The sequence below is a fragment of the Lonchura striata genome, chromosome 3 (genome assembly GCF_050655825.1).
Source record: "Lonchura striata isolate lonStrDom1 chromosome 3, ASM5065582v1, whole genome shotgun sequence".
Taxonomy (NCBI): Eukaryota; Metazoa; Chordata; class Aves; order Passeriformes; family Estrildidae; genus Lonchura; species Lonchura striata.
The window spans coordinates 97506660-97527615 of record NC_140705.1 but is presented as its reverse complement, the minus strand read 5'-3'; the positions used below and the strand labels follow the sequence as shown (position 1 = coordinate 97527615).

The 20956-nt window shown below is 40.9% G+C and overlaps 1 protein-coding gene across 6 annotated transcripts in view; it reads right to left on the bottom strand.

Annotated features, from left to right (window-relative positions):
* Nucleotides 1-3801: 3801 nt before the first annotated feature.
* Nucleotides 3802-20956, bottom strand: part of TMEM63A (transmembrane protein 63A) — a 33377-nt gene continuing 16222 nt past the window's right edge. For 3 of the 6 annotated variants that reach the window (XM_085575898.1, XM_085575899.1, XM_021543311.3), the window contains exons 14-24: nt 20774-20911; nt 19506-19659; nt 18646-18752; nt 16972-17058; nt 16282-16344; nt 15229-15391; nt 14295-14400; nt 13179-13346; nt 9754-9869; nt 8761-8823; nt 3802-8175 (exon numbers count right to left, since the gene is read on the bottom strand). In XM_085575898.1, coding sequence (XP_085432024.1) covers nt 8005-8175; nt 8761-8823; nt 9754-9869; nt 13179-13346; nt 14295-14400; nt 15229-15391; nt 16282-16344; nt 16972-17058; nt 18646-18752; nt 19506-19659; nt 20774-20911 — 1336 coding nt within the window. In that variant the 3' untranslated portion in view covers nt 3802-8004. The remainder of the gene's footprint in view (nt 8176-8760; nt 8824-9753; nt 9870-13178; nt 13347-14294; nt 14401-15228; nt 15392-16281; nt 16345-16971; nt 17059-18645; nt 18753-19505; nt 19660-20773; nt 20912-20956) is intronic. The other 3 variants (XR_014953975.1, XR_014953976.1, XR_014953974.1) reach the window with 3 other exon arrangements.

Genomic DNA, 20956 nt, shown 5'->3' with positions numbered 1-20956 from the left:
ATCCCCATGCTGAAAGCCACCACCAGCCCTGACAGAAAATCATTAGGGCAGATGGGCTGCAGAGAAGCCTGGGTCAGTTTTCTGAGCAGAGGTGAGACCTCTTGCTCCCTTTCCTCTGCCTGCTGCACCTGGGTGCCAGTAGAGTAACACAGAGGAGCTTTTAGGTCTCCCTACTAGATTTGATCCTCAAGCTGTTCTTCAGTTAAGACAGCTACTTGCTTCCAGAATAGTAGTGAGCACTAATTCCATGCTCACTTGTAAATGCTTTAATTCAGTCAAAATTTGTCTTCACATTTGCAAAATGTTGTGTGATGCAGGCCAATCTGTTTTGCACACTCAGGAAGAAAACCCAGAGTCATTCCCTTTTAAATGGGCTCTCCATGGAGAAGACCCTCCCCAAACTTGTTTCAGGAGCAGTATGGTGAAAGAGGGTTCCTTATTCAGGAAGACTTGGCTCACCTCTGACAAGAACAGCTGCTACACCCAGCACTGCACACCCTCCTGCACAAGCCTGTCCTGCTCTGCACACCAGGTGAGTGCTCTTCAGGGTTTGATAAGCTGCTGTCTGAGAGAGAGACAAATCAGGACCTAAAAGGTCTGGATTTTAGGAGCTTAAAAACTATAATTAAATGCATGATTTTTAGCAGAATTTTTTCTGAATTTTGATGTCACACTTCTCAAACCTTAACCCCACAGCTATCAGCAGCAGTTACTCATTATCTACTTACCTAGAGTTAGATAAAAATGCAGTGAAATACTATGACAAAGTGAAAAAGTATGATATTAGCTATACAGCAGCTGTAAAACCTGCTCTCAGTTCCTCTTCCCTTTTCAAAATAACCCTCTGGTTTTAGCAAAACACAGCCAATCCCACAACTTCTAGTGCAAGGTTAACACTAATGAACTGTCTGTGAGCCAGTGGTAGCATCTCCATCTCATCCTGAAGTGAACAACTCTTCCAGCAGCCTGAAATCTGGATTTGACAAGTACCTTGAGAGAATTCAGATTCACTTCTGATACCCTCTGGTACTAGCTACAGGCAATTATTTGGTACAGATAACCAGAAATAGTTTGAACATTTCTGTTAGCAAGTAACTGCATATCAAACTATTGCAATAATAATAAGCAGTACAAAAGGAGTCCCTGCTCTGTTACAATTGTTCTTATTGGCCAGGTTCTTATTGCCATTCAGCCAGGGAATTCTCTCTAAAAAGGCTAAGTGTGATGCGCCTGGGCTGGCTGAGCTGTTTTTTGGGAATAAGTCTCTAAAACAGCAGCTACATCCTACAGCATAACACAGATTATAGTGACACTCTGATGCTCAAAACATTGTGTTTTGCTCCAGGGCCATTTCTTAGTGAAGCTCCAATTTCTGGCCCAAAGTTGCCCCAAAGTCACTGCTCAAATAAATTGCTGTCCTAAAAGCCCTGCCACATTAAGTTGCTCCAAAACATGCATTTATCCCACGCTGAAACCAGAAGTAGCTGACCTAAACCCTGCTTTTTAATTATCCAGTTATAGCTCATTAAGAGTCTCGATAAGGGGTTTGGAACCATGGAGATGCCACTGAAAATAAACAACTTGTACTCTTCCTACCCAGCTGAAGTGCTTTGGAAAGTGTCTGCTTCTGGTATGGAAAAATACAAGTAAGGTCATATTCTTCTCATACAGCTCCAGATAAACTCCCACTACAACCAAATTTGACTTCTGATTTTTAAACTGCAAACTGAAAAATCCAAGTCACCATATGCAGCCTTTGGACATCTTACACAACAAGACAGGACTTCATATACATTAAACAAAAATGTCAGGCATTACTCAGATTGTGAATGGAAAAAATATGAATAGAAATCACACTTTCATAAGAGAAAGGAAGTTAAACAATCATTTAATGGAAAATAGGATTTGTTAAGCCTAACATCAGAGTTAGCTCTAAATCCATGAAGGGTACCAGTCATCACCACTGAGTCAGCTGCAATTGCTCAGGGGCAGGACTGAAGTTCAAGGCAGTCAATCAAATGCACAGTTCTGTTTTACAGCAAGTGCAATACATAATATGCACTAAATGAAGATACATTTTTGTCTGAAAAGGGAGTGGAAAGCTCCTCCTGGGTGCTGTGCAAAAAGACAAGGAATAAATCCATATTGAATTCAGTGTAGCATATTTTAAAACACTGAGAAATGATGCTGCTTGTTTTACTTGCTGTAATAGCACTTCAAGGAACATAAGTCACACTAAAACTGTCTTGCTCAGGATTAGTTTTCTTTCATGGAAGAAATACCCTGTGCAGTGCCAGACAGCCCTGATGGTGTTTGCCAGTGCTGCTAGAAGAATTAGCCCCATTACAATTGTCAGCTGTCTTCTGGGGAGCAGATATTTATAAACAGGTCTGTGCTGAGTGGTGACAGCTCCTTCCCCTGGCTAGGTGTAGTCCAAACCTCAGGCTTCCAAATACCTTCCTGACTGGGTTTGAAGATGCTGAGGATGATCATGCTCTCCCTGTGTTCAATAACTGAATGTCTGTGGTTTTGAGGATATGATTAACAATAAAAGATTGAAATTATGAGTTTCATCACCTTCTTAAATGAAAGATAATCCTTGCAGCAGTTGTTCAAACCACTGCAGGTGATCAGAGGGAGTGCAGCACAGGGAAGAGGTGAGCAGAAACACCAAGGGACAAACTCCAGTCAAGCACCAAGTCAAAGAACCAACAATTCTGAGCTCTTTTTTAGCCAAGCCTGCTTTGCTGGGTGGTTTTCTGTGCAAACACAATTGTACCTCGTGAGTTCCAGGAATTCTTGCAAAGGTTTCAGGAAACTAAGGTCCAGCCCTGCATTTTTGCCTCAGTGGAAGTTTTTTTATCACCCCAAGTCTTTTGTATGGCTCAAAGATTTTTGCAGTGATCAGAAGGCAATTCTTAATATTTCAGAGAAACCAGAGGCAGAGATTTTAAGTAATATCTCACACAAACTGAGCAGAAGAATCCACTGCAGAACACAGATGATGTCATTCTCCTATTTTCTCCACTCTTTTTTCTTTTTGAAAATAAGTAATTTAAATTATTCCTCTGAAAGGTACTAGATTTATTTCTTTATTTTTGCCCTTTTCTTCCCAGCAGATTCTGATTCCTCATCTCAAAAGGGAATTAATTCTTCCTATTTTAGGGACATTTTTGAAGTTACAGATTTAAAATAAAAAAGAACAAGAAAACCCTACTTCAATCTCTAAATCTAGAATCCTAACATAAAGAATTTCAATGTCTGAAACCAAATCATGGTACCTAGCAATTCTTTAAATCACTTGTTTTTTCAATTTTCACCTGTGGGGAGAGCTGCTGGTTTTATTTCTCTGTCTATGTAGATGGAGGGGAAAAAAATACTGATAATTTGCCTTAGGGAAAAAAACCTATTTAGAATTCCAAATAATTTTTGACATGGAACATCTTCACTTGAAAGAAGCAACTTAGTGCTTTACATTTCAGGAGAGCAGGCTATAAAAAAGCCAGTCAATCTGAAAATCCAAGCATAAACCAGCACGAAATGCATGAAGGATTTTCATACATAAGGAAGGAAGGCCAGCTGTGTACAAGAATACATCTCTTACATTTCCTCAGCTCTCAGTCTTCCTCCTGTACTGCAACTTGTTTGGTTGTTTTTTTTTTTTTTTTTTTATTTCAATGAACATCTAATAAGCACAACAGATAGGTAACTTTCAAAACCAGCCCCTAACTTCTGTCACAAACTTTCACCCTTTTGGGAGGTTCACAACCACACAGCAGCAATGATGAGACAGCAACAAAATCTGGCTCCTGTTTTATTTAGAAGCATCTTATGACATACCATACATTGGACTTCTAGAATTCTATCTTCAACATCACTTTCGAGAAGAGTGCTTTCATTAATTATTAACCAGCACTTAGTTAACCACTGAGTCTGGGAGCAGATACAAAAATTTCCCTCTCTCCTTCTTGGCTATTTACAGTCCCACCCATTTCCACTCGAAGTTGTATTGGCTGCAGCTGAGATGCTCCATTCTAACCAACAGGATGTGGGATACAGAGCAAATGCCAGGACTTCACCCAAGAACCAAAAAATATAAGGAAGAATGTTCCATTATAATGACCCAATCTTCAGTCTCTCCACTTTTAGTTGTTTCCTTTCTGTTTTTATCCTTCAGACAGCTGTCCTCAGAAAGAAAAAAACAACTTCTGTACTTCTGAAATATCTGAAACAGGCACTTGCAGCTGTTACAGACAGGTGACAAGCAGAATCCTTCAAGAAGTCTTGTCCAGATATGACAGAGGAGGAATTTGCAAGACCACTTTCAGATAAGACACATGACCATGGCCATAATTAGAAATTAAAAGTGTGCATTTCCTTATATTGTTGCAGGTTTGAGACAATAAAGGGTGACTTTTCTTTGTAGTCAATAGACTTGGGATAAAGCTCCCTTCTCCCCAAATCTTCTGCCTCTCACCTCACTTTTGCTAGAAGCCAGGTGAAAACTCTGGCATCTGTTGCTTCTGGGACAAGCCCACCTTCTTGAAGAGAAAGCTTCCAAAAGCAGAAGGCTTCCAAACACTCATAACCCGATTATCTGTAGAACAGACACAAGAAAGCTTCAGTTGTGCTGCCAGCATGTGTGGGCAAGCAGAGCTGGGAACTGGACCTCTGTAAAAAGACAGAAAGAACATGGCCTACTGCTACACTGGAGCACTTGGAAACTTAGCCAGCACAAAGATCTGCTTTTGGCACAGGATATGGGAAAAGCCCAGAGGAAAACAAAGCATGAACATGTGCACCTCATGCAAATGAGAAGTTGCAAAAATTTGGGTGTTGAGGATGTGTTGTAAGAGGGCTGGAGGTGAGCCAGATGGGCCTGGCACACAGAATCCTGGCACAGAGCTCTGTGTATGCAAGCAAGCCAAGGTTGCTGAGCCTCAGCAAACCATGTAGCATTTTCCTCACTCTGGAAGAAATTCATCTGCCCTGAAGTCTTTGCAGAAGTGTACCCTGATGTACAGTATCAAATGAGCTCCATTCTTCAAAGTGTCAGAGGCTGCCCCCTCAGCTGTGTCACAGAGAATCCCATCACACACCACACTCTGGGGCTTCCTCCTGTGGAGGGAGAGTGTCAGCTTGTCCGGGATTCCTGCCCCCAGGAGCTGCTGCAGTGTCGGGAAGGACTCAGTGTGGGGGAGGCGCTGCTCCAACTGAGCAATGCAAGGCAAGCAGCAGGCACTGGATCCCAACAAATATGGGAGCTTCTGGGAGCCACAGTCAGCAACTCCAGCTGGGCCATTTGCTTAGGCTGCCTGCCAAAAGGTTTATAAAAAGAACAGTAAAGAATGTGCCATGGCTTTAAATATGAATTTCAAATACAGTGCAGCCAATATCCGCATTTGTTGAGGCTTCCAACCCTCAGCTTTTCTCTAAGGCTCAGTCAGGAATGCAAGGAGTTTCTCCTGCTGATCTAATTTTATCCCCTTGCAGATATCCACCAGCATGAAGGAATGAAGTAGAGCCAGGGCAGTTTCCTAATTACTTCCAGCTCTCAGAGAGGGACCCAAAAGATAATAATGAAGCAAACAACACAGCAAAGATGCTAAACCAGCCTATAATTTGTGTGTTGCTGTACACAGCTCTTGTGATAATTTACTAATAGGTGACCCCAGCCTTTTCTCCAACTGGTGCCTGTCCTAATACCATAGACATTTCTACGAGTTTAACTGCAACAGAGCACAGTGGCAAACAGGAATAGCTGCTACACAGTAAGTGAAACAAGTATGGGTGATTTCCCCATTAGACACATGAACTGGTTCCTCAAATGCCAATAAAGACTTTTTAGCAAGATGTAACTTTCCATTACCTCAGAGGTTTTCCATATTCTATATCTGAAGCACCTTAGCATGACTGGAGGTGGGTTTATTCAAGTCCACAGGAGAGATGGCCCTGCCTGTGCTGAACTTGTGCCAGCCAAAAGGAGTGTCAACAGCAAGATTCAGCAACCTTCCAGGCACAAAAAGGAAATCAAATCATTAAAGCAGTTTTTGTCCTCAATGACACATAGAACCTCACAGTGAGTATCAAAAGTCATCTGTTCAAAAAAGTGAGGTATATCACAGAGCATAGAACCCCCTCGGCACTAGCATAGTAAACAGGTCAAGTGTGATAGCTGAATGAATAATTTGATTCTTCAATAAGCTCACTCAAAAGCATCCACTGCTGCTGCAGACACCTGGATGAGATGGGGTAGTGCAGCTAGAAAGGAGTAAGAACAATCACAGGCTTCTGATCTAGTTAACACAACAAGCTGCCTCCTCCTTGTGACCTCGTGTCTGTATGAGAGATTCACAGATGAGTAAAAATTGGGAGTCTGTTGGGGGTTTTTCCTTCTTGGTTTGAGCACCAACCTGGAATGGCAGTGTGTGCACAAGGTACACCCCACCTCATAATGCCATGATTGCTAAAAATCAAAATGCACACACACGAACCCCTGACTAAATTGCAGCACTGAAGTGAGAACTGTCCTGGGTTGTGAACATAAAATAGACTGACAAATTCATGCCCCCCTCACTAGCCAAGGTACCTCACCTGCCTTTTAAGAACCAGGAGGTGAATCTTCAGCTAGGATGGGTTTGTAATCAAAGGGCTCAGAGCTCCACACAGTCCTTCCTGCAGCAGGCAGGTCTCATGCTCAGCACTTGTCCGAGTGCTGTTCTTGGGAAGCTGGAGGCAACTCTGCAAGACACTGAACATCTGCACACATTTATAGCACAAAATCTCCTTCAATCTCAAGATGCTGCTTTACAGACATGCTAGAAAAGGTCAAATTCAGGAAATCACAGTTTAACAACAAGCAAGGAAACAGAAGGCCAGAAGTTTCTTCTACCCACAGGTCACCCCTAGAGAAATCCAAAAGTATTCAAATTCCTCATGGGACATACTGTCATTCTAAGGCTTGTGGCAGTGCTCTTATGAAGAGTTCATGACCACGCTGTGAGGCCACAGCCTCACAACAAGGACTGTTACAACATACCGAGGAAAGAATAAATAAATCAAGACAGCTTGAAACTTTTCTAAACTCAGTGTTTTATTGCTCGTGATTATTAGTTACACTTTGACACATTGCACTTTGGAATAGATTAGCACCTACTACATAATTTAAAAACTTAGTATCTTACAACTCATATAATTTGCACTATAGAGAAAACCCTGTCATCTTAACCCAAGACTAAAAGAGATAAAATGTTTACATCCTTTATTGTTAGCAGGTGAGCTTTCATTGTGGAAGGCCCTTAAAAATAGTGAACAGAAACTAACAACCTAAATGCCCTCCAAAAATACATAAAAACAGTATCAGATAAGTCACTCCCTTCTTTACACCAGTCTTTTTGCTTTGGTACTTTTAGTACCCAAGTGCACAGTAATTCCCTCATCTCTTTTAAGGAAAAAAAAAGTAGCATGATCAAAACTATGCTGACTACTTTGGGTGAAAAGAGGAGAGACTCCCACACACCATTCTCAGCACCCACACAAACAGCATTTTCATCAAAAGTGGCATTGTCTCAGGATTTAACACATCCCAAGAGGTTTATAAATAACAAATGTTGGGTTTTTTTAAAAAGGGAAGAATTATTTTGAATAAATAAATGACAGCTCTAATAGCTGCATTGGCTTTGGTGACCACTTATCTATATGCAGCATAAGTTATCTTCATAAGGCAAGTGATGAGCTAGCAGAAGTGAAGTCCCTGAGGATCAGCATCTCCGCCTTCAACTTATTTCACAATGTGTGTAGACAGCCTGGAAAACAATCAGTCCCAAGGCATCTGCTTTTTAATCTCCCAGCACAGCTGCAGACCACACAATGAATTATTTCTGTACCTTTTCTGCAGGCAGGAATACATAAATAACGCCGAATACTTAGGAGGAGGAGACAGGGAATTAGTTCTGCTAAACCTGGGCCAAGTGCTCCACCTTGTGTTCGTGCTCCCAACACAAGTCAGAGCGAAGCTCCCGAGGCCTGCCCCACACCCGCAGGTCCTGTGGCATGGCTTCCGATTCCTTCTGCCTGGGAACAAGTGTTGTCCATGGTGCCGTATGACTGCTGCTCCGTGGGGGCCAGCACCGTCCTTTCGGTAGGATGAGGACGCAAAACCTGGGGGACGTACATCTGAAATCACAAGTGAAGGCTTTTAGTGGTCTCTCAAAGAACAGTGCTGGGGTAACTCACCCAGGAGAAATTTTCCCCTTGTCTCTTCTCGTCATCCTTTTCCCATTCTTCACCTTACCACCTTTTGCACCCTGCTGGAGGCTTCCTGGTGCAACACTTGTCTGCATCTCTTGCTTGTGGCACCAAGGCCTTTCCTTCTACCTCAGTCCTACGTCCTTCTCAGTGACATGGCAAGCAAGACCTGCTACATGTCACAACATTCAGAATCAAAGCAGTGGCAACTGACTGCATTTGGCAGCTGTCCAGATGTGAGGCTCTGTCTAGAGCAGGGCACAGAACACAGCACACAGAGCTGCTGGAAGCAGTGTGTCTCAGCTACTCTTAAAATGGCAGCCAAAGGTACTTCCGGAACACCACTTGGGAGCATCAGGGAGCCAGCTGCAGAACTTTCTGGTCCCACATGCACATGGGAAATCCCAGTCCATGCAAACTAATATGTGCTACACAAGCTCTTTGGTAAGCAGGGCGAGAAATTAGGTTTTTCTAGGAAACATAAGGGAATATTAGTAACTCTTAGCTTCTTACAGAAGATGTTGGGACTGTTGGTACATCTGTGTCTTTTCCTCTTTCACCTTGTGTGTCTTCAATCTGTAACCAGCAATAGGTGGGGAAAGAAAGAGACACAACATCAAACTGATGAGTGAAACAATACTCACAGATCACGAGCACCCAAAACCTGCACAGACAGATCTCTGTGCAGATCTAGCACTCTCTCCACCAGTCTTTCTACACAGAATCACAGAAATGTTTGGTTTAGAAGGGACCTTAGAGATCATCTAGCTTCAAGCCCCTACCATGGCCAGGGACACTTTCCACTAGACCAGGTTGCTCCAAGTTCCATCCACCCTGGCCTTGAACACTTTCAGGGATGGGCATCCACAACATCACTGAGCTGTGCTAAGTGCCTCAGCAACCTCACAGCAAAGAATTTCTCACTATTACCTAATCTAAACCTACTGTCAGTTTAAAGCAATTCCCCCTTGTCCTCTCACTACATGCTCTTGTAAAAAGTCTACCTCTACCTTTTTTTGTAGGCTCCTTTCAGGTACTGGAAGGCTGCAATTAGGTCAGCCCAAAGCCTTCTCTTTGGCTGAACACCCCCAATACTCTCAGCCTGGCCTCAGAGCAGCAGTGCTCCATCATCTTGGTTGTATTCTCTGGAGTCACTCCAAGAGGTCCATGTCCTTCCTTGTGCTGGGACCCCAGAGCTGGATGCAGCACTGCAGGGGGGTCTCTCTAGAGCAGAGACACAGAATCCCCTCCCTCAACCTGCTGGCCACACTGATGGGGATGCAGTCCAGGATACTTTTCCCATACTATTCTTTTCCCTCAAATTCAGTTCCTGCAGACACTGACTTTCCTCTCTGCCAAGCAGCCTACCTGTACTACAGGCCCTCTTCAGCCATCTTGCCATGAACAGACACTGACAGCAGGAAGGCAGGGACAGCACAGCAGCAATAGCTGGTGCTCCATTAAGCACACAGGTAGGTGCTGAAAGGTCAGGTATCCATCACTTACCCTATAATTCAGTGGGCTCAGGTACTTGAAACAGCCAAAACAAGTGTAAGCCAAGCAAATAACAATAGTGATGTTGACAACCAGCAAGGTAAACATTGTTGTAGGTGCTTTAAAACCTAGAAAAATATCCAGAAAATACAATATTAAAATGCATAGAAAGAATGCAGAAAAACCCAACAAAACCAAAAGAAACCTTTATTTATCCTTCTCATTTTCAGAAGCCTCATGGATTTTTTTTTTTTCTTTAGAGGAGTGGACAACCTACTTCCAGCCACAAACAGCAGAATGTCATTATACACTAAGTTCTCCCTAGAGAACTTTTCCTAGAGGCCAAGAAATGTTGCTGTAATGCTTAAATGATAGACAAGACTCAGAATGATTCTACTCCTCCATCATTCATCCATTCTGGACCCACTTCTTAAACACTTTCAATAATGATCTATGAAATATAATATTAATTACATTGATTAATTATGATGATGGCACCAAATTGGATGGTTTGCCATCAGCTTAAAGGGATGGAGGTAGGTGTAGAGGAGAATCAAAATGGTCTTGGTAGATAAAACCACCCCAACTGCTTTAAAGGATCAAAACGAAAAAACACCAAAAATAACAAAAAAAAAACCCACCAAAACAAACCAACAGCAAGATAAAACAGTATGTAGAAAACAGCAAGTAAGTACAATTTTGAAGGAAAAATAAAATGTAGATATGAGGGATAACAATAACACTTCAGCATACAACTGCTGGAAAGCAGTAAATAGTGGGATGGTATCAAAGGACATGGTGAAAAAAAGTCAAGTCTCTGGCACCTACACAAAATAATTCAGTGCTACCAAGCCTTCAGCCTTGTCTACAATAAAATATAGACAGAGCTGGGAAGAATCCAAGAAAAAAGATCAAGAGAAGAAACAATAACTATGAACTAGGCTGACAGGTAAGTTTGAGTTCAGAGAGTGCAATAAACCATAGGAAAGGACGTGGTTGCCTAGTATGGAAACAGTATTAAAGATTACAGTGACTTCTTTTTTTCCAGATTCACTAGGGAAATATTCTGAAGAAATTAATCTCATTTTGCAGTAGAGATGACTTGAATAGAATATTAGGAAAATGTAAACATCACTGCAAGCCCTAGCTGTTTCCAGGCTTCTTCAGACAAAAGCGGCAACACCAACTCTCAGACATTTCTGTGGTAACCCCAGCATATGCAGTGGCACAGAATAGACAAGTTTTACACTTTGACAAGTTATAGAAACCCTGCACAGGCCTGGTCACAAGGGGAAAACCACCACACACATGCAAAAAACAAAACCAAAAAATATCTACAAACACATTATTATTCAAACCAAAAAAGGAAGTGAAAAAATGTTCCTAGGGGTATTCTGGAATGTCCTTCAGAGGCGGTTGTTTTTATAAGCACAGGTTGCATGAATATTTACCAGATGGTAAGGAGTGCCTACACCAAAGCCAATGTATGGTGCAAACCACAAGGTAAACAGCAGAAATTAAGGAAGGAAAAGTCTCCTATATCAGTTTTCCCTGCATGGCATCCTCAGAACTCCTGCCTGCCAACAGCTCTGGAGAACAGGGGATTCAAGTGACTGTCCCAGGAGATGGGGCCTGAACTGCAGATAGGACCTCACCTCCTCTGTGGTGAGAGGCCCAGTGTTGATGGATGGGTGGGTGAATGAGTGGGTGGATGGATGGATGGCAGGCATAAGAGCTAAGAAAGAATACAGGCACTGAGAAGGAAAAAATGAGTACAGCCTCTAACCTTCTGTATACAGTCAGGTGGTTTTTGATCCTGACTGAGACTTGGGGGAGAGGTCTTTCCAGGCCTTACATTAATATATGAGGAGTGAGAAACCAGAGTATTGTCACTGGACTCTGCAACCAGACTGAAACACCCATATCAAGCCAACAACACAAGTCAATGATGAAGCAATCAAGCTTTACACCATAAATTGATCTATTTTGCAGATAAGGAAACAGAGTTCTCTTATCCATCCTTCCTTCCTTCTTTTTAGCACAAGAAGCAGCAATGAAATCAATGGCAATGAAATAAAAGTATCAAATTCCTACCTCTCAGACTGCCCTGTGCATTGACAAACCACTGAAAAACATCCTGTAAACAGGATACTCTACACTGACCAAGTCAAACATGGCAATCCAGCCTGTGTTTTCCATTATTAAGGTCCCTGACAAATGATGGTTTTACCATGCAGAACTAGAAAACATTATAATAAAGATTTATTTTTTACTTCACCAGGATTTCCTTACTAACAATTAAAGAGGTGCATCAGATGCTGAGTGCTTGAGTTGATTTATCTAAAGCATGCTCTAGAAATTCTCCTGTTAATTTAGAGGACCCAGACTTGTTGGTCTTCGTGGTTGCAAAAGCAGGTCTCAAAACATGGGAAAAAACAAGCTCTTAAAAACACAAGTAATGCAGGAACATCTATTCACATCCAAGGACAGCCTGAAGGAATAGTTCCAAGTGCCTCTTGCATCCACAGGGAGCTTTCTCGATAGCTTTACCTCTCCCTAAAGTGAGATGACAGCCTGCCAACAATACCTTTCTGACTGCTGGTATGCTAAAAAACACAATACAGATGTGATCATTTGTCATGAGGGCACAATACAGTTAGCTATCAGGAGCTTCCTTCCAAAGAAGGGGAACTCAACCCTTCCAGCAACACTGACATCCCCATTCCATGACAAATGCTTTCTCCTATATCATGAATAAAATCACATAAGCTGTTGCCTACCTTTTTCTGACATCAAAACTGTTGGTACAGCACAGCCAATACTATGAATGCCAGGTATTTGCAATATACAGAAGATTTCATTTTAAAGATAAATTACATACAAAACATGAGGTTTTAAACTACAATGTGAGGAAGAGGGTCACTGCAGTTTTCCATGTAAAATTTGATGGATGAAGTGGAACACATGGGCACCAGCATTAGCCAACATTTTAGCATTTTTTCCTAAGTGATGGCTGTATAACCAAGGCAGCAGCCAACTCACCTAGGTAAATTAAACTAATGCCCAGGGCACAAATGCAGGTAGTGAAGCCAGTCATCATCTTACTATAAAGAGCTAATTCTGATAGATTTTTGTTCAATGTAATGATTTTTACTGTCTATCACTTCACAGCCCAACTGGCCAATTCCAGGTATACTGATTTAAGGAATAATGATCTCCTGTGAAATGAAGGAACATGGATCCATGCTAACAGTTTAATACATCAGCCATCTCCTTCAAAGGCTCTTGTGCAAATCTTGTGCAGTTCAGGGCCAAAGGCAACCACCATGGGAAGGAAAAAGAAAAGTCCACAAAAGCTTATGAAACTTCACATCTAATTCAGGGATGCTGGCAAGAGAGCTGGGAGCAGCTTCCAGGTGGAGACAGGTAACACTTACCCAGCCTCACAAATGAGTAAAAATAGAGCCAGAAAAGGCAGAGGATGGGAGCTGCCAGGGCCTGATTGACAGCTGCAAAGTGCATTTTCTTCTCCAGCTTGGCAGGGAGATAGGCGTAGTAGAGGTTGTGACGGTCAACCATGTGCTTCAGGAGGATGTAGATCAAACCTGGCAGGGAAAACACGAGAGCCAAGCAGAGGTTATCAGAGGTTTGATAAAAAGCAACACCTCTGAGGAGATCTGCACTAACCAAATGAGTGGATGCAGCCCAGGCACGAGGGGGGTACAGCTGCAGGACAGCACCTGCTCCTAAAGCTTAGGAGCTTAGCTTGTTGCATCTCCATCCCTCCCCTCACCACACACTTCTCTGTGGTGCCTCTTGTGCTCCCAGGGAGAGACCAGAGCTCCTTCTAGGTGCTGGCATATGAGGTCAAGCCAGTAGGGAAAACTTCCCAACTCCCCTTCCACTGTTGCTGTTAAGGAAGGCATGACAGTGGCTTATCATCTCCCTCTCAGTCTTCACCAGATTCACGACTGGATTCAAGTCTGCTATTCCATATCCAAACAAACAGCCATCAACTGCTGTGGCAACTATGAATTGCAACAGCTCTGGGATTCAGTGGCACATTCAGATATTTACAACCGCATACAAAATGGAATGTAAGTAAATATCAATTACATTGTTATATAAAAATTGGCTACATTCTCCCAATAATAAGGTTGTTGATTAAACCAGTTCCGAACAATATCTAATTTAGATAATTATCTCGTATCTAGCTCTGTAAAGTTTTGGATCAGAAAATGAAAATAATAACTATATAAAATTATTTAGTACTAATTATGTCTGATCTAAACCCCTCACCATAAAAGTCAGTACACTCAAATTTGAGAAATAAACATATAATAGACATTAAATGTACTTTCAACATTTAAAGGTAGTACAAGAGCTAAGTAATTAATCATCTCTTTCACTGTTCTTCCACAAGAAGGGAAGTAAACTTGAATCCAAGTCCTAAGGATTGTCAGCATTTGAATGGGAATAAGAATGCAGAGCTGAGCCTTCCAAGCTTCCCACATGCCCCATCACACTCCCACAGTGCTCCCTGGAAAACTTACCAAAAGGGACAATGATGGGACATGTGATGCTGTAGGCCATGATGACAGTGAACACACACAGCATCCAGGCATACATTGCTCCAAATTCATATTCAAATGCCTGTTGCTAGGAACAAAAACAAAACACCCAAAACTCTCAAGTCATCCATCAATGTGTCAGGAGTTAAGAATAGAATCCCTAAAGCAACAATTCACCTTATCTTACTCGCTCCCCCTGACAGATCAGTTATTTCCCTAAGAGGCAGAAATGATGTAAATAGATGAAGTATTTTGTGTTTTTATTACCTGGACATACAGAAAAGATGCTGTTTCTTTCCTAGCCTTAAAGTAATTTCTCAGGCAATCTCCATATAGAAAAAGCAGCTCCTTAAAATCACAAGGCAGAAAATAATTGTGCCAGACTCAGAACCTTCACCTCACTGTGGTAGCTACATACAGGCTTAAGTTCCCATTGTGACACCTGGAATTTCTAGCTATAGGATGAAACTTCACCTGGAAGTGGAAGTCCACCTCATAAAATGGAATATAGGCAAAAACATATATTTTGCTAGGTGTATGTTCTTTAAAGCAAGTTGTACACACCTGATGGCTGACAGAAGAAACTAACTCTAGACAGATTTGAATTAAAAAATGCCTGAATTTCAGACTATAAGATAAAATCAGAACTATTATATAAAATTCAAATCATAAAACTCTGACTTAGAGCTATGAAGAGATTGATACCTGAAGCTCAGAGCTTGGCTTTTGATTTTTGACCATCTCTGACTGGAATAAATCCCTCCCTGTTATCTGTGCTGTGAATGAAGGGAATATGAACCTGTCGTGGACAAGCGAAACAAACAGGGAGATGATAGTTAATGGTATGAAGGATGGGTGCTCCCACTGTTTCTGACAAGGATCAGTCACTGAAATGCCTGACTGATGTTTCCAATACCTGTTTGATGTTTTTCCTCTCTGCTGTGGACTTGGCCATGATCATGCGTATGGTGTACAGGATGAGGCCCGGCAGGCGCAGCAGCTCCATCCCATTGCCCACAAAAGCTGAGGCGATCACATAGTTCACAAAAAAGGCTCCCTGGTCAGGCAGGAAGACACATCTGCCCGAAAAGACACCAGATACTGATTAGGAGGAAGGCAAGCAAACACTGGAGGTATACAATGTATCCCTCTTACCATAAAAACAAGCACTATATATGTTAGGAAGTGGCCAGTAGAACTTCTGATAACCTTGTTGTAAAAGAATACTTCACAGCTACAAATGCAGCCAGGGTAGTATGTAAGAGCCTGGCTGAGTTGCAGTTCAGGTAAGGAATAAACTGTTCACAAAAAGGTGCAGCAGCCTGATGGGTGGCTGACAGCAGCAGACAAGAGCATCATCTGATGTCTGCAACAGCAACCTGACACAAGATGAGATAAGACTCCAATAGAATAATCACCTCTCCTAACTTAGTAACTCCTAATTGTCTTCCTGTTACTGATTTTGAAACTGCATTTGGAAATTATGTCCTAATAATTGCATTCTATTCTTTCCTCCAGGAACAGGAGCTTAAAATAACCAATATATACAAATTTGCAATGTAATGTGTGTAAAAACATACATTTTTCTTAAAATCAAGATTCACTGGATTACAGAAAGAACTGCTGCAGCTCTTTGATCTCACTGTAATCCTTGAGGAGATCCCCTGTCAATGATATGCAACAATCCTCATCCAACTCCAACATCTTATAATCCTTTCTGTGAAGAAGTTCTTTCTAATGTCCAATCTTATTGTCTCCTCCACTTATTCAGAAGCTCAGCATTATCCCGAAGTAGCAACCCTGAGCAAATTTTAATAAACACTAACCAAGGACAGCAAACAAAAACAAACAAACAAAAAAGCAAAACCAAACAAAAAAAACACAAACCCCAAAAAAACCCAAGAACTTAAATCCTAAGTATTTCTTTACAAAGGAATAGCAAAGAGAATATTATTTAGCTAATACTTACTCCAGCCTAACTGCAGAATCAGATGATTCTCTGTCAAACAGCCAGCGGAAAAAAAAATCAAGACTGAAAGAAAGATGGTGAATGTAATTCAGTCTCCCACACCTTACTGTCTAAAAATGCTTCTTTTTAAGCAGCTTAAGTCAAAATACTGCATAGAAGGAATTTAATCACAAATCTAAACATTATTTCAGCTTTATCATAGTTACTGATATCTAGAAATTAGAAAAAAGGTACAAGATTAAACAGAACAAAAACATCTACTTCATATTAAAGTTTTATTACTCATTTTTAGCTATTGTTATACAGATAGGACAAATATATGCCATCCAGAGAAACAGTCAAAAACTGTAAAGGTGGGAAAAAAAGGACAATTCCAACTGAAGTATAAGACACAAGTCAGGAAACTTGGTTCTCAGCTATAATGGTGATTATGGGCAACTTTTAATTAGCCATTGATCTTATAAGGTCTTAAATATCTTTGTTAAAAGAAAAGCCAGGCTTTGGAAATTTTAAGGGCTCTAAAGATCCCAGATGTAAGATGAATATTGAAACCTAAGGTGTAATGATAACATAACCACACACTGAAGGGACTGGGGGTACATTGACTATACCTCACAATTAGAAAACACAAGTAATATGTCTCATTATAAAAATACTCAGCCATTATCTCATTAAACTATGATTCTTTACCTGGTTAGACCAAGGGAAGGCAGAATCAATACCATGAAGATCAAAAATATGTAGACTTTATGCATCATTATTCTGTTCTCTGCAGATCTATCAAAATTAAAAGGCAGAGTGAGAAACTCATACAAAAAGCTGCCACATATGAAGGATCTTCCTTGGACAATGCCAGCACTTGTCAGACTCCCAGTTTCCCCTACCATATCACATTGCTACCAAATGAAAACCAAACATCTTTGACATATTCACCAATGTGGACCAAACAGACTTTCAGTATCTTCGTGGGCAACAAAAATATTGCTGAATGCTAATCCAGACTCTGGATGAGCACCACTACAGGTCTGCACCACATACACAGGGATGTGCCACAAGCACAGCTGGTCTCTCACCCAAAGACACTCAACCTTGCAACAGCTTGTAAACAAACAGCTCTTCAAGTGCCATGCCGGGAGGGATTAAGCAGTTCAGAAAAGGGCACTACTGCCAAGAAACCAGAGACTTCGACAACCTCCCTGTCAGGTGTCAAGTCTTGGGGAACATGACACTACTAATGCTATACCCCCACTACAGCAGCAGGAACATGGATCCAGTGACACCCTGTTTCCAGAAAAGGGCAGCACTATGAACACTTCAGACTCCCAGAGCTGGTATCTGGTAAGGGCTGTAAAACCACAAGGGTTTTATTACAGGAACACTTGGGCACCATGAGACCTATCAGTGTACCTACACTAAGGCTTGAAATCAGACCTGTGGTCTCTAGTGACTTCAGAAAAATATTTTAACTGATTGAGAGGGGCCCAAAGCTCATGTGTGTAGCACAGCTACCAAAACAAAGTCAATAAAAAGCATACAGCTGTGACAAAGAAACAATAGACTCTAGACATGGTGTCTCAGAAAGGAATTGTATAAAAATTCAAAAGGAAATCCACCAAATTTACCTTAGAATATAAAAACTACATGTTTTATATAAATGACTACAAGCTTTATGGATAGACTTAGTGATGTTAAGTGAAGATGGGATTGAAGCACCATGCTTTTATCTTTGTGTAAGTAAACAGGGCATCAAATCTGGTACCCCATACCAAGCTGTGCTGTGCTCCAAGTCAGCAGCTCATTAGTGGGCTTGACATCTCTGGGGTGCACCAGCTTAATGTGAAAACCTTGCATCAACACATCTGTTGGGCCTTTGGCCCCATAAATCTTCTCAGATCACCATGATATCCAACAGATCTGAGCTGTGCACCAGGAGTTACACCCAGACCATTTTGTCATGTCAAGCTACAAAAAGATGGATGCCCTTTTTACAAGCCTGGAGGGGATCCAAGCCACATGGCCTATCCTAGAGAGCAAGTTAATCATGGGATTAGAGGCACTTCCCCTGCTCCTGTTGAAGCTACACCTCCTGAGCCTGCTCATACAATTTTTTCTTGATTAAACTCAATGAGAAGTGAGGTGGGGAGCAGGGGAAAGCATAAACAAATCATGTGGTCATATTACACTTGCTGTGGGGGTTACAAATTACCCAAACCCTAAAGTGTGGTTTAAACACTAGAAAGACAAGAACAGGAAATTCCCTACTATAAGAGGTGTGCAGATTTGAGAGCTCTGTCAAAGATCAGCACTTTCATTTATCTTAGGAGCTCAGCTGATAAGGTGAAAACAGAGGAAAAGATTGCTTACTTTGTCCAGTGGGACTCCAGCAAAGTTGAGTAATAGACAATTGTTGGTAACAAAGCTGAGAAGGACCAGAGCAAGAGCGTTGGGAAAAACTGACTGATGACAGGATTCTAGTAGGGGAGAAAATAAGGATAAGTATTAAAACCACTTTAATGCAGTTGTGGTGGAACAGAGATGCTAATATTCTACTTTTTGTAAATTATAGCAGGATGAACTGAAGAAATTATATTCAGATAGATTTAAACTGAGTAATGAATGCTCAGCACTGGCATGCAAGGCAAAGTGAGATCGGGAATTAAATTCCATGAGAGTGCAGTCTCATAAGTAGTTTTTATGTAGCTTACACTAGCTTGGGAAAATATTTAAAAATAACAGCTTGCAAGTTGCTTTAGCTGCAGTCAAACTAGGATCAGATATATATGCTTTGAACCCTATAAGCAAAATTTAAAAAAACCATTTTAACTCAGAGTTAAAAATCTGACTTTCCCCCTTTTTATCATAAAAATCAAAATACAAGTTGGATTTGAAATTCTATTTTTTGCAAAGATTTTTTTATTACAACATTTATTTAAGAGTTATTTAAGTTTGAACTGAAAATTTTTATCACAAATACATAAACATGTTATAATAATAAAAAGCCTCAGATAAAAATTACTTCAGACTATTATCTAGGAACAAAAGAGAGCTAAAGACCTGATTCTGGACATATGCTTTTAAACAGCAGCTACATAAAACTGTCCTGAGAATTTCAACTGAAGCCATAAGGTAGGAGCTTTAACTGAAGGTGAGACAATGAAACCCTATCACTTAACCAAAATTTTGGCCTGATCCACAGCTATATCCAAACATATGGCAATACTCACATTAAGGTAGTGAATAGGTTTAGTGACATTGAACTTGTCCATGGTTGAGATGATTATGGAAGGAGTAGTAAGAAAAAACAGCACAATAAAAAGAAGCAAATTAATGCAAGCCCATCTAAACCACCATTTCAATCCATGCACTGAAAGATTTTTCCTGGAGAAAGAAGTAAAAAAAAAAAAGACATTAAAACAAGCAACAAGAATTTGTTGTTAGAAAAAGATATATACACTATCTGTCAAGTAACAGGTGGCAATGCTTTTTCTAAACTGAGCTTTCAAAGTTACATAACAAAGCACTACTCAAGTTCCAGTTGCTACTAGAAATAAAGAGAACTGTGCAACCTCTCTTGAATGATACCATAAGTTGTGTTTGCAGAAGAACATATCTAATCTTTCATTACACAAACATAATGTCCAATCTAGTTAAGGTCTGGGATGAAACACTTCCATTGTTCAATAATACAGAAATGAAACAAGAAGAGATAGAGCTGAAAGACAGAATTTCTGCAAGGAGAATACCTATCAGAGGCAGAATCTACCCAAAAAAAAAGTGATTTGAAATAAAATTTCAAATTTGGAAACACTGCAACCCTTTCTGCCATATTAAAACAGCAAGTATAGATTTTATCAAGTTCTTAAATGTTATTTGAGATGGTTGCCAAAAGGACTGGAATGATTTAAATGCCAGGTGAAGACAAATATTCAGAACAAACAAAACAGGGATCAGAGGCCCAGCAACATCCCTGATCATGACAAAGCTTTTTGTGAACTTGGCATATCCCTGTGGTCCCTCTTCTTCAAGTTGGGGGGTGAGAAAAGAAAAAGAACAAGAAGAAGACAGACCAGAGTTTACAGAGTGGACTCTGTAAAGCTACTCTCATCACATGGCAACTCATAAAAATATATACGTATTTTGAAGATAGTTAGCACTAAAACCAAATTGCTTCCCTGAGATCTCAACAGTAGATATGCACTAGCCTCAAAAAACTGAAAGATTGTGGGATAGATATAAACAGGACTAAATTTTTTTTAAATTTTGGGGTGTAAAAACTCTAGTCCATTACCCCAGGTAATGTCCACAGACCCCAAGGTCAATGAAGAACAATGAAAATAAAAGTAATGAAAATTAAGAAGCAGAACAGCCACATTCCAACACTACAAAAAGTTTTAGTTCAGGGGTAAAGAAAAACACACTCATCCCAGTCTGTCCTGTGCCCATTCCAAATCTACACTATCACCAACAAATGGATGTAAGACAGGAATCTTACCAACAAATATTCTCAGGATAAGGAGCATATGTAACCTTCCAGTTGGATACACCCAGCTCCCTGCTGTAGGGTGATGGCTGGGGTTCTCCTTTACACTTAATGCTCTGACATTTGCAAGCATTGAAGTCCTTAAGGATGCTGTAAGGAAGAAGAGGAAGATTTTTCCAATTTTTTGCACCTGAA